Source organism: Rattus norvegicus, chromosome 9 (genome assembly GCF_021556685.1).
Source record: "Rattus norvegicus strain SHRSP/BbbUtx chromosome 9, alternate assembly SHRSP_T2T, whole genome shotgun sequence".
Lineage (NCBI taxonomy): Eukaryota > Metazoa > Chordata > Mammalia > Rodentia > Muridae > Rattus > Rattus norvegicus.
In genome coordinates, this window is record NC_141542.1 from 75,066,822 (window position 1) to 75,079,712 (window position 12,891).

Here is a 12,891-nt window from a genome sequence, read left to right on the forward strand (position 1 = left end):
AACTCAGTGACCCTTAGTAACATTTAAGGGGTCTCCTGCTCCATTAAAGGGGCCCCTTCCTCCTAGACGGCAGAGGAGAAGAGGTGAGAAGATAATGCCCTGCACAACGTCCCGTCTACCTGTACTAGCCACTCAGTATGAGGTATGCTGGACCTCATCCTACACCCAGCTCAGGTTTCCCTGCACTAGAGGGTTGGTACTAGTCTGTGTTCCATTTCCTGGGGTGCGTGTACTGCATCACGTAGAAACACGCAGCCCCGGTGTAGTCTGCTACAATCACAGCCACAGATAATTGGCAGGGCCTTGGCCCAGCACAAACATGCCTCAGTCACATGGATTCTTGGAGCCAGAAGACAGGAACAGGCTGTATGGCTGTACTGACTTCTCAGGCTATAGTCTCCCCCCAAGTACTGAACCTACTCTCCTGAGACACGTGTATGTGCATGTATGCATACCTACTCTCCTGAGACACGTGTATGTGCATGTATGCATACCTACTCTCCTGAGACAAACTCATTCTTCCCCACATTATTCTCTCAGCCCTTATGCCGTCTTGGAGGAGGTTTGGCACATAGCTTGTAAAACTGGTTCTGCTTTAAACATGGAAGCCCAGGAGGAAGGACTGGATTTATCCCTGCAGTAACTGGTGACACTTGACCCAGCAGTCATTGTACTACAGAGCCGGTCTTCTCTAGCATTGCTTTGGTGGACGTGGTGGAGATAGTGTGTTGTGTTTTTGGAGTGCCAGCAATGAGAAGCAGGTTTTCACGAAGGCTTGGTGTATGCTCTACATATGAACTTCGTCCAACACTCTAATACCATTTCTGAATGTTTATACTTTTTTAATTTGACACTCCCCTGCTGGCAAGAGGATCAGAAGGTTATGGCCATACTTAGCCATAATGAATTTGAGGCAAGGCAGGGCTACATAAGACCCTGTCTCAGAGAAAAAAGGAAAGTGCCCTGCCCTGAGGAACATATCTGAAGAACATATGGTGTGGTCCAGAGTTTCTCATTTAGTTCAAGCTGGCCCCATCTCACCGAACTGTGCTCTCCTGGTTGGGTGGCTATCCTAATTCAGAAAACCAACCTGTCTTCCGGTGGTCTGCTGATTTTTTTTTTTACCCCCAACAGCTTATATCAGTAGCAGCATTTGTCTGAAATAAAGCTATTCATTTGGAAAAGTCACTTGAGAGGTGGTGAGAGGGCTCAGCAAGTAAAGGTCTGTGTGTCTGGGTGTCTGTCTCTGACAAAGGGCTTCATTCTCTCTTTTACTGAAGGGCACAGAAAGCATCACACAGGGAAAGGAATGAGGGACACTTTACAGAAATCTTCAGCAGAGTTTTACTAGAGATGAAGTCATTGACTCCAAATGACCCTAACTGACCAGATAACAATTATCCTTGTTTATCAACCAATGCCTATAAGTGTGGTGTTCAACACGTGGTGGCTATTCATTTTAGAAGACTGCTTTTGACTTCAGTATCTGCTGTGTTCAGGATGGGGTGCACATGCACTGTTCCAAGAGCACATATTTAAGATGACAGCTATGCATTTGTTTAGACTGTGAAAGTTGACAGTATGGTTGATTGTCATTTTGTTCTCTCAAAAGCAGAAGACACAAATGGGCTGAGTACACTTGAGTAATGTCAAGGAGTATTAGTAACTCTGGATGGAAGGTCCTGAAAATGTTCCTGTCTCCTGGAATGTGATATATGTTTAATCGCCCTATTTTGCCACAGGAATATATTAAGGACACACTTCTTTTTTTTTTTTTTAAAGATTTATTTAATGTATATGACACTGTCACTATCTTCGGACATACCAGAAGAGGGCATCAGATCTCATTACAGATGGCTGTGAGCCACCATGTGGTTGCTGGGAATTGAACTCAGGACCTCTGGAAGAGCAGTCAGTGCTCTTAACCGCTGAGCCATCTCTCCAGCCCAAGGACACACTTCTAAAGGCACAGACTCTGCTAATGTAATTCTATATACAACTTACATATACATTACATGTCTCGCTGGCATGTTAACTCTCCACCTAGAGCTTGGAGTTTTAGCAGGTGTATACCCTGAAATGCCCCTGTACTGCACAATTTGTTAGATTTAGTCCAGCCTGAGTCTATGTGGGGGTCCAGCCTTCCTCTGGGCTAATTGGCTTTTCTCATATGCTAATTTTGCATCCTTTGCACACAGCCCTTCAGATTTCATTGTCTAGCAGATTCTCCTGGTTCACCTGCCTGCCCAGGTGTTTTTTCATGTTTACGTATGTATGTGCAAACTTGTAGTGGTCATCCTTTACTTCCTAAGCCATTTCACCAGCCCTGAGCATACATTTTTGTTAGGAGTCAGTGACATAGGCAAGGAATTACTCTCATACCTGACCTTGCTCCCAAGATATCCAGGTGGAATATACTAAAGACTTAGGAGTTCAGTCCAAGAACTTCAAGACCAAACCTTTTTTGGAATATGTAGGGTTTAGATAGCCCAGAATGGCTGAGTCCATATTTACTGCACAACGAGGGTAAACAGAAACCTAGGTTACAATTTTCATGAATTCGATTGATGGCAACCATCAATGATCCTGGACCGACCGCTAATCCAGACAGATCAACCCCAGATATTATCTAAGAAGTAGACTTCAATTACAAGTGAAAATGGCCTTGACCTCTCTAGTCAATGTGTGGCTTTGACCATAGGTTTCAAGAGCCAACCAAATCTCAGAGTAAAGACCAGAAGGGTAGAGGCTGGCACTGGGCAAAAACAAAGGACAGTTACCAGCAAGGATCAGTGTAGGTGGTATTTTTTAGACTAAATGTATTCAGTACCCTAGAGTAAAAGTTCTATTTTAAGTATCCAACAGTATAAAAAGGACAAAACAGGCCTGCAGATGACAAATGTGCATAACTACATCTTACAGGCAGAGAGTAGAAGCAAAGAAGAAGGTGGCTGGGGTCTGGTCATAAGCAAGTAAGTTCAGATTACCCATCCCAGTATATTCTACCACCAATACTGCAGCCAAAAAGTGCAAAAAAAAAAAAAAATCCCATGCCAAAGTAACACAAGAGAACGATAATGGCTGGTACCACATAAGGAACGTGAAGGACCAACCAACTCATCAGGCAGTCTGTGCATATGGTAGCTGGTACTAGGTATGTTTTTCCCAAAGGCAAGAAACACAGTGTAAAACTATAAAACTATAGAATGCCACAACTGTGGCTCTCCTTGTTGTGAAATACTAACAGACTTTTCAAATCCAGCTTAAAGTGATCACCAGTGACAGGAGACTAAGGCGACCCATACTCCTCCTCTGTGAGGTCTGAAGCGACGCTACTGTTCCTGTACTCTTCTCTTTGAGAAGAGACAGTCAACTTCAGCTGGTTCTGCTGAGAAGCCCTCATTAAAACCAAGGCCTGACTGAGGAGCTCCATTCAGCTATGGAGTTCAGACACCCAACTGCAATGCAAGAAGCCAAACCAACCAGCTTAGCTTCAACATACGATTCTTTTCCTCTCCGTTTGCTTGTTTGGTTGTTTGGTTGGTTTTTGTTTTTTCAAGACAGAGTTTCTCTGTGTAGCCCTGGCTGTACTAGAACTTACTCTCTATACTAGGATGGCCTCCAACTCAGCCACCTGCCTCTGCCTCCTGCGTACTGGGATTAAAGTCATGGGCCACCACCACCCAGTTGTCTTCTAGTCAACTTTAAACAGTGGAAGAAAAACAAGACTCAAAACCCTAATAAGGTTATGACAGGGCAAAGAGCTACACTACAGAAAAACCTTCCCAAAGGTCAACTGAGGTAATCCAGAGCGACAACTGAACTGTGTGGATTTCAGTGAATCTCTGACAGCCGTGTAACACCAATGTCCATGATCCACGCACTGTAAGCACTCTAAGAAATGCGCCAAGCAGCATCAACTGTGCCCCAGGCACCTCCCGGGTCTCACACATTCTGTTTGAGTGATTTCTAACCACATGCATCCTCTACCATGTGGTGATACTTTGGTGCTACCTCTAGGACCTTGTCCATCCTCAGTGTAGGGCAATTTAAGTCCAAGACTAAGAAAAAGCAGTGTTAGCCTAGGAAGCGGGACTAGGAAAGACTCCAGACAAGGGGAAGGCTGACTGGACATCGCTCTCCATCCTAGAACATAAAGGTACCCAAGAGGCCCAGATTTGGTGGAGAAAATAGGAAGCAAGTTTTTTTTTTTAACTTGGTGTGATTTGAGTTTTAAAAAATTTTTTAGTTACATATTAATTCACGGGTGTGAGTGGAACTCACAAACAACACACAAGACAACGTTCAGGAACTGTCCTTCTACCGTGTGCCTCGGGAACCAAACTCAGGTTATTAGGTTTGGCAGCAAGTATCTTTATCCACTAAGCCATCTTGCCAGTGCCTGGTTTGGGCTTTTTCAGACAAGGTCTCATTTTGTAGAGGAGGCTGGCTTTGAACTTGTGATGATCTTCTTGCTTCAGCCTCCCAAGTGTTGGATCACCAGCTGTGCCACCGCACCCAGCATCCAGCCAGGAATTGAGTTTTGAAAGACTAAATAATCCTATCCTTTACCAGAAGTGACTACTTCAGACTAGGCCAGGACCTTTGTCCAGTGCTAGCCCAGCCCAGGCAGGGTAATAAGCTGGCTTCACAGACTAGAGACAACAAGAAAGGCCTTTGAGAAGGGAAGTCAGGTTCATCATCTATATTCCAGTGGGAATTGAGGAAAACATTAGAGCTTAGAAACGTCCTGAAAGGTAGGATTGCAGCGAATCTCCCTTTTTCTTTCATTGTTTTGCTGTAATTGTTTTTGTTTTGTTTGTTTGTTTGTTTTGAGACAGAGTATCACTAGGTAGCACTGGATGTCCTAGAGCTCAGGGGAATCCACCTACCTTTACCCACTCGCTCCCCCAGGGTTGGGATAAAAGAGATGTGCCTGGTTAGCGAATTTTCTTTTATCTCTTTTTTTAAATTGTTTTGTTTATAGTTATAATATTGAAGCCAAAGAACCACACACTCTCCGTCTGAGCTACATTCCCACATGAATATATACATTTTTATGTGAATAGGAAAATAAAATGCTTGTGGAAATCTTTACAACTTTCCATTATTGGGATAAAATCAGACTTTTAGCCCCTTTGTAGGGATGGGGTTGTAGTTCAGAGCTAGAGTGAATGCTGAGGCTACATAAGGTTCTGGGTTTGATTCAAGGTATCAAAAAAGATGAAAATAATTTTAAACGGACATAAAAGTCAACCTTCAAACAAAAAACATGAGCACAGCAGAGGTAATGTGTTTGTGGTTGTCTTAGTCAGGGTTTCTATTCCGGTACAAACATCATGACCAAGAAGCAAGCTGGGGAGGAAAGGGTTTATTCAGCTTACACTTCCACATTGCTGTTCATCACCAAAGGAAGTCAGGACTGGAACTCACGCAGGTCAGGAATAGGAGCTGATGCAGAGGCCATGGAGGGATGCTACTGGCTTGCTCAGCCTGCTGTCTTATAAAACCCAGGACTACCAGCCTGGGGATGGCACCTCCCACAGTGGGCCCTCCCACCCTTGACCACTAATAGAGAAAATGTCTTACAGCTACATCTCATGGAGGCATTTCCTCAAGGGAAGCTCCTTTCTCTGTGCTAACTCCAGCTTATGTCGACACACAAAACCAGCCAGTACAGTGAGGCCCTGAAGCCAAAGCTAAAAGGACAAATTCTCAGCAAAGACATCTAGACCACGAGGAAGATAAAGGAGTCAAATTCAGGAAACTTGTAGCCCAGGATAGTACAGAGAGCTTGGGGTTTAACTAGCACAAACACACACCATGCATCTTTAGTTAATGCTGCAGACAGAGGTGGGAAAGAACACCTTAACCCAGTCATTTCCTCTTGTCATGTACTAATGAAAGTTATCATTTGAAAAGAATGTCAGGGTCCAGTTCTCCAGGAACCAGAAAAGTCCTGCCTTCTCTTATGAGAAGTCTTACAACCTTAAGGTTGGATATGACCAGGCATATGCCCAGCACTCGAAAGACAGAGTGCATCTTTCTCTATGGGTTTCAGGCCAGCCTGGTCTCTAGAGAGAGTTCTGGGCCAGCCACAGGCAATGTATTGAGACCTTGTTTTTGTTTGTTTGTTTGTTTGTTTGTTGTTTGTTTTTCTAAGTGATTTGATGTGATTTCTCTAGCCAAAATTGAAGTCAGATATGCATTACAGTATACATGTTAAGTTTTGATCTTTGATTTCTTTTTTCTTTAGATCCCGAGAGATGACCCAAAGACATTTAAACCTTGGTCTATACCTATAGCTTAATCTGCTCTCATTTCCTAGGAGGTAAGATTATTTAATTAAATGACAATGGCTCCAAGAGAGAAAAAAGAGTTCTCAAGTCAGGTTCCCTGGAAACCTAGGCTTATGCAAGCATCCATTCCAATCACTGTGCCTTAGGGCCGACATGCTGAGCTGCCGCACAAAAACGTCCACAGCCTTGAATAATGATGCGGCCAGTCAGAAGATTATAGCCAACACTGAAGGTTTTATTTTTAAATAAAATGAAAAATGAGAATGGAGTGGATTAAGGCATTTTAAATATTCTGTTCTCTGATCTGTGTGAGATACTTACAACTAAAACGCAAAACTAAAGCTAAATCTGCCAATGTCTGCCTTTCTGGCTGTCTGGGGTTATCCTCTGTATTTGGGAGGTTCAGCCACTTCGATTTTGCCTTGACACAAAATTCAGAGTGCTGAGGGCTTTGAAAAGTGACACTGAGATTCCTTGATGAGAAATATGCTATTGTAAAAAAAAAAATTCATTATCTTGGGGACTAAGAAGAGCTCAATGGATAAGATGCTTGCTAAGAAAGCATGAAAATCTGGGTCTGAATCCCCAGCACACATGTGGTGGCCTTGGTAATCAGCACTGGGGAGGCCAGAATGGTAAACTCTGGGTTCAGCGAGAGATCCTGTTTGAGGGGAAATGAGGTAAAATAACTGGAAAGATGTCTCTGTTCTGATTTTCTTTTTGAGACAGGGTTTCACTGCATCCCTTGCTGGCCTGGAACTCATAGAGACCTGCCTGCCTCCGCCTCTGCTCTCTGCCTCTGCCTCGAGTACAACACCATGCCCAGCTCCTTTATGGGTTTACACATACACACACACACACACACACACACACACACACACACACACACACACACACACACACGACGATCATCCTAGTACTTGAGAAGTGAGGCAGGAGGATCAGGAGCTAGGCTGCATAGCAAGTTTGAGGACAGCCTGGGCTACATGAGATCCTATCTCAAAAAGCAATGTGCAAAAGGAAGGAAAGAGATGGGGTTGGGAGGAGAGAGATCTCAGTGGTTAAGAGTGTGTGCTGCTCTCCCAGAGTTCAGATAACTCCAACTTCAGGAGATCCAAAGCCTCTGGCCTCCACAGGCATATACACATACACCTGCACAAATACATAATTAAAAATAAACTTTGAACTGTGTTGTCAACTTTTGTGCGATCTTCAAAGTTGAAACATCCTCAGATGGCAAGTCAAATGTAGAAGAAAGGAAATGAGGTTGGAGATGTAGCTCAGAGCTAGGTTAAACAGGAGGTCCAATCTCCAGTACAAAGAGGAGGGTGTGGGGGGAAGGCAGGAAGGGAAAGTGATGAAAGGAATGAAATAAAAATACGACCTTTTCTGCTTTACCATTTACAATTTCTATGTCAGTTTCTTCCCGTGCTGTGCAAAAACAAAAACAAAAAAAGCAAAAACCACAAAAGACAAACAAACTTTCTGATGTACATTTCATTCTTAGCCTCTTTCACCTATAATTTTAACTCTCTGAACTCCTCCAAGTAGCTTCTGTGTTTGCGTCATAGGCAGAGATTAAACACTGACTTTACACCTCTCTCTGGACATGTAGTCCCAGCATGTGCAAGTGGGAGCAAGATGATCTGGAGCCCAAGACAAGCATAGCTTATGTTCCAGGCCGGCCTGAGCTGCGTGAGACCCTGTCTCTCAAAACAAACAGAGCTGGCAAGATGGCTCATGGGTGAGGTGGCACTTGTTACATGAGATCGATTCCCAGGACACACATGTCAGGAAAGAACGGACTCCATCAAATTGAACCAATGCCCAAAAGTTATCCTCTGATCTCAAAAGTATGTCAGGCTAGATGCCTCTGCCTTCTGAGCCATCTCACCAACCCACCGCCACCACTCTGTCCCTCCACCCTTTTTTTGTAGGCAGGATCCCCTATAGCTCAAGTTGGTCTTCAACTCTAGATTCTCTGGCCTCCAAGAGTCTTTTTTAACTTGAGGGAGTTTTGTGCTGTTGCTAACTATTCTCTTTTTTTTTTCCTTCCTCAGATATTTTAGTAGTCAAGTGAAAAGCCGGCTTCCTAATCCTGACTGGACTCCAAACTGTATTCATGTGCTGTTGGGTGGGAGGGAGGGTGAGCTCTGTCACAAAATTTAGAGTCACGATTCACATCTAACCACATTAATGAGATGAAGCATTTCTTATAAATTATTTACTTAGTGTTCTCAGCCTAGAGACTGCCAGACAAGCACTGCAGTGTTTGAAGCTCCTTTAATGATTTGTCTTTGAAAAAGACAGAGTAAATGGTACTGCGGAAGGAGCAGAAAGGAGACCTGGTGTGCAGATGGCAGAGCCATCTTTTCCTGAAAGACCCTCCATCATGCAGCTACACACACACACACACACACACACACACACACACACACACACACACACACACGATGGCGATGCCTTTGACTGTGAGCCACTGCGCCTAGGAGGGAGAGTTTTCTCCAAAGACTGATTTCTTTTTCTTTCTCTTCTTTTCTTCCTTCCTTTCTTCCCCCTCACCAGGGATAGGCTGTGGGTCTGTGTATGAGTATTTAACAGAAAAGAAGTGGTATTTTCCTCGTGTTACACATTGTCCAGCAAGTGAGCATCCCTTTGGAATTTGAAGGGGAAAGACAGTGTACGGAGTTCTGAACGCATTATCACAAGGTGTTTTGCTTTGATCTGTGTGGGGCATTTTGATTGCTTGCCTTTGTTTTGATTTATTTGACTTTTTATGGAAAACATCTAGTTTGATATCAGAGCCTCAGAAATACTAGATGGCTCAGTTCCCTATGCACTGAAATAGGCAGCAGAGAGCAAATGGATCATGAATGGTTATCAACCTTGAATTGTGGTTTAAGATACTTAGGAGTTAAAATGTAGGTTGGTGATGGAGGGTTTGCCTAGTATGTTCTATGTCTGTCCTGAGTTTGAACCTCAGCACAACAGAAATAAAACTCAAAACAGTCAATGATAAAATATGCAGGGTTCATGGAAGTCTAAACAGGCTTTAAGAGCTTTCAAAGGCGCAGAAAGCTGCACATAATCAGTCTATTGACCAGAAAGTGGACGAGGAAATCAGGCAGGACTCACGAGTCCTAGTGGGCGGACTGCAGAAGTGGGTGAGAAGCTGAGGCTGAGCAGAAGGTGAGGGTGACTGGCAAGCACAGGGGCCTGGGGAGGAGGCTCTCAGCGTCGAGGCCACAGACACACAGGGCACAGCTGTCCACAAGTCCATCCACTGACTGAGAGGTTCCGTGGCCACAGGAGTCCAGGGGAGAAAGCAAGGCTACGAGAAAGGACTCTGGAGCAGAGAGGTCAGAGCAGGACAAGTTATGTACGTACAAGGCAAGAAGGCAGTGAACTTTTTGGGGTGGCTGAGATGAAAAATTGAAATTAATAAAACAAATCTAAACTCTTGAAAACAAATTCCTCGGTGTAAAAATCTAATGAAAATATCAGAAATTTGCTTTCTTTGTCATGGGTATTTCTAAATACTAAAATGAGCGGGGTCTGAATACAAATGGCTCCTGTAAGTTGATGTACTAGAGTCTGAATAGTATAAACCTTAATAAAGTACTTTTAAAAAAATCATATTTGAATCAAAGCCAGCCTGGTCTACATAGTGAGTTCCAGGCTAATTAGGGCTATGGAGTGAGACTGTGTCTCAATAAAGAAAACAAAAGATTGCGTTTGGAGTCATACATTTGGAACCTGTTCTCTGGATTCATCAGCAGCCTGGGGCACAAGCTGGACACACGTCCCCGCACGGCAACCTAGAGCATTCTTTTCAAATAAATTTTTCAAATCAAATTCTTTTCGGGGGAAGCTAGGATTCTTGATTTTGGTGCAGAAAATAACTCAGGATAAGTAATGTGAACCAGAGTTTGAGTAGTAAGTTTTTTTGTTGTTGTTGATTTTTACTGTATATGGATGTTTTATCCTCACATTTATTTATGTGTACCACATGCATAGCTGACCCTTGGGGATCAGAAGAGGGCATCGGACCCCAGGAACTGAAGTTACAAAGGTTTTCGAGCCACTGTGTGGTGCTAGGAACCAAACCTAGGTGTTCTATTAACCAGCAGCCTCTCTACCCCTACCTACCTTTTACTCTTTGTGCCATCAAAAACAACTCATCCTAAATGCCTGCATAGTCTTGTCGAGGTCAGAGTTACCCTTAGAATGACCAAACATCACAATGTTGGAGAAAGAAAAGGAAAGGACTGAGCCAGTGAGATGGCTCAGTGGATAAAAGCAACTGCTGCCAAGCCTGAGGAACTGAGTTCTATCCCTGGGTCCCCCATAAAATAGAGAACCAACCCATACACATTTTCCCCTGAGCTCCACGTGTGTTGTGTGCATGCACGTGCATGTACATGTGCACAGCCCCTTCCCCCACAAATACATTTTTTAAGATTTATGTATACATATTATATAAGTGCACTGTAGCTATCTTCAGACACACCGGAAGAGGGCATCAGGTCCCATTACAGATGGTTGTGAGCCACCATGTGGTTGCTGGAATTTGAACTCAGGACCTCTGGAAGAGCAGTCAGTGCTCTTATCCACTGAGCCATCTCTCCAGCCCATGAATATATTTTTTAAATATCTAACTTCTGCCCCTCTTTTGTTTTGATTTTTTTTAAAAATTGGGGTCTTACTATGTATCCCTAGCTGTCCTGTAACTCACCGTGTAGACCAGGCTGCTGGGATTAGAGAGATCACTGGTCTCTACTTCTCACATACTAGGATTAAAGTCATGTGCCACCACGATCTGTTTACCCTGCTTTGACACTTGCTTTTACTGTTTCCCTTTTCTCTGTTCCAGCAATTTCACTCTTCCCTACCATTGGTAGCAGCCCATGGATAGTAAGAAATTCTTTTGGGAGAGGAGGTTGACTTTTTGAAACAAGTTTTGCTATGTAGCTCAGGCTGGCTTAGAACTTGTGGCGCTCCTCCGTCAGCCCTCTGAGTTGCAAACCTATGTCACTGCATTCGACTGAAAGGAGCTATGGCTCCTTTTTTGGGTTGGGGAACCAGCTCTCAAGAGACCCAGGTTAAGTTTGAACTTGTTCTGTAGCTGAGAATCAACTTGTGAGCCCCCTGCCTCCACCTCCTGGGTGTTGGTATTACAAACACGAACCACTACTCTCTGGTTTTAGGTGTCGCTAAGGATTAAACCCATGGCTTGTTGCATCCTAAGCAAGAGGTCTTCCTACTGACCCACGTCTGTAGCCTGGTACTGTAGCTCTCAACACTCGCCTTGGGCTCTATGAATCTTCCTGTGTCTTTGCTCCCCCCACGCACACACACCAGGGAACATGGAAAACACTTGCACTCTTGTCTTTTGGGTTTTCTTTGACAAAAGAAAATAGCCTGCTCCCAGCTCCATTCTAGAACAGCAAAAATTAATACTTGATCCGTCTTACATAATTGGGTAAATAGTAAAAAAGATAGATTTCCAGTTAAGATGCCAAAAAGTCAAAAATACTTGGCAGAAATAACTAGAGACAGAAAATTAAGCTCTCACACAACCTGGAAGGTCAAGTCAGACTCTGAGTACAAGACAGTACCTCCCTTCCCTTGCAGGGACACCACACCATAGCCACTCTGTTCTCTGTCACAGTCATCCTTGATGTCAGTTTCTATCTAGCTGGCCTTGCTCCAAAACATTCTCCACAAAGCCGCCTGGATAGCCTTTCTCACCGGTAGCCACCCACTTATTGCCACCGGGTAAGAGAATCAGTAGGAGAGTGACTGTCCAGAAGAGCTGCCCTGTCATTCGTACAGAGGTCACCAGCATAGATGATGACTGCCCCAAAGTGAGCCCTTTTCTCTGAGGAGGAGACAAGTGGAGTCACCCATGCTCCACCCACATGACCCAGGCAGGCTGTTGAGAAAGGGGCAGAATAAGGTTGGCCAGAGGCGTTCTGCTGGGAGCTGGCTCCGGAGCAAGGTGCACAAGGCTAAAGGGCAATGCTTCAGAGGAGACTTCTCAGCTCTGGCTGCTGAGACCCTTGCTGCTGCCAGGTTCCTGTGAAATCTCATGGCTCCTTCACCAGGCATCCTGTGGGCCTGCATTCATCCTGCACAGCTACCTGCTGTCGCCAATGACCGTGTGCTGGCTATCCTAAGCCTTCATTCTCCCACAGCTCCAGAGGCTGCCAGACTGAGCCCACACTGTCAGCAGGGCCATGGCTTCCCAGGGAGCGTGTGTTCCAGCCTCTTTGAGTGGCTCCTAGTGTCCTTGGCATTCCCTTCTTGAGGTTGCATCACTATCTCTGTCCCTAGCCTATCTCTGTCACATGGCCTTCCTAGTGTGCCTGTGTGTTTTCCCGTCCCGTTTCTCAAAAAACAAAAAAAACCAAAAAACAAAAAACAAAGTCATGTCTGGTATGACATCATCTTGACTATATCTGCAAAGATCTTATTTCCAAATAAGGTCACATTCCAAGTTTCCAGGTAGTCATGAGCTGGGAGGGGCACTGCTCTATACGATGTGTAAACCTTCTGAGGCTAACCAATACAAGGGCAATCGTAAATGAAG

At 44.3% G+C, this 12,891-nt stretch overlaps 1 protein-coding gene across 2 annotated transcripts in view; it reads left to right on the top strand.

The window, feature by feature from the left end:
• The window catches only part of Aox2 (aldehyde oxidase 2), an 89,386-nt gene extending 79,354 nt beyond the window's left edge, over positions 1–10,032 (top strand). Inside the window, 2 exon segments of one of the 2 annotated variants that reach the window (NM_001008522.2) lie at positions 6,257–6,331; positions 8,360–8,692. In NM_001008522.2, the coding sequence (NP_001008522.2) occupies positions 6,257–6,310 (54 nt within the window). In that variant the 3' untranslated portion in view covers positions 6,311–6,331; positions 8,360–8,692. 2 annotated transcript variants of the gene reach the window in all.
• The last annotated feature ends 2,859 nt before the right edge of the window (positions 10,033–12,891 follow it).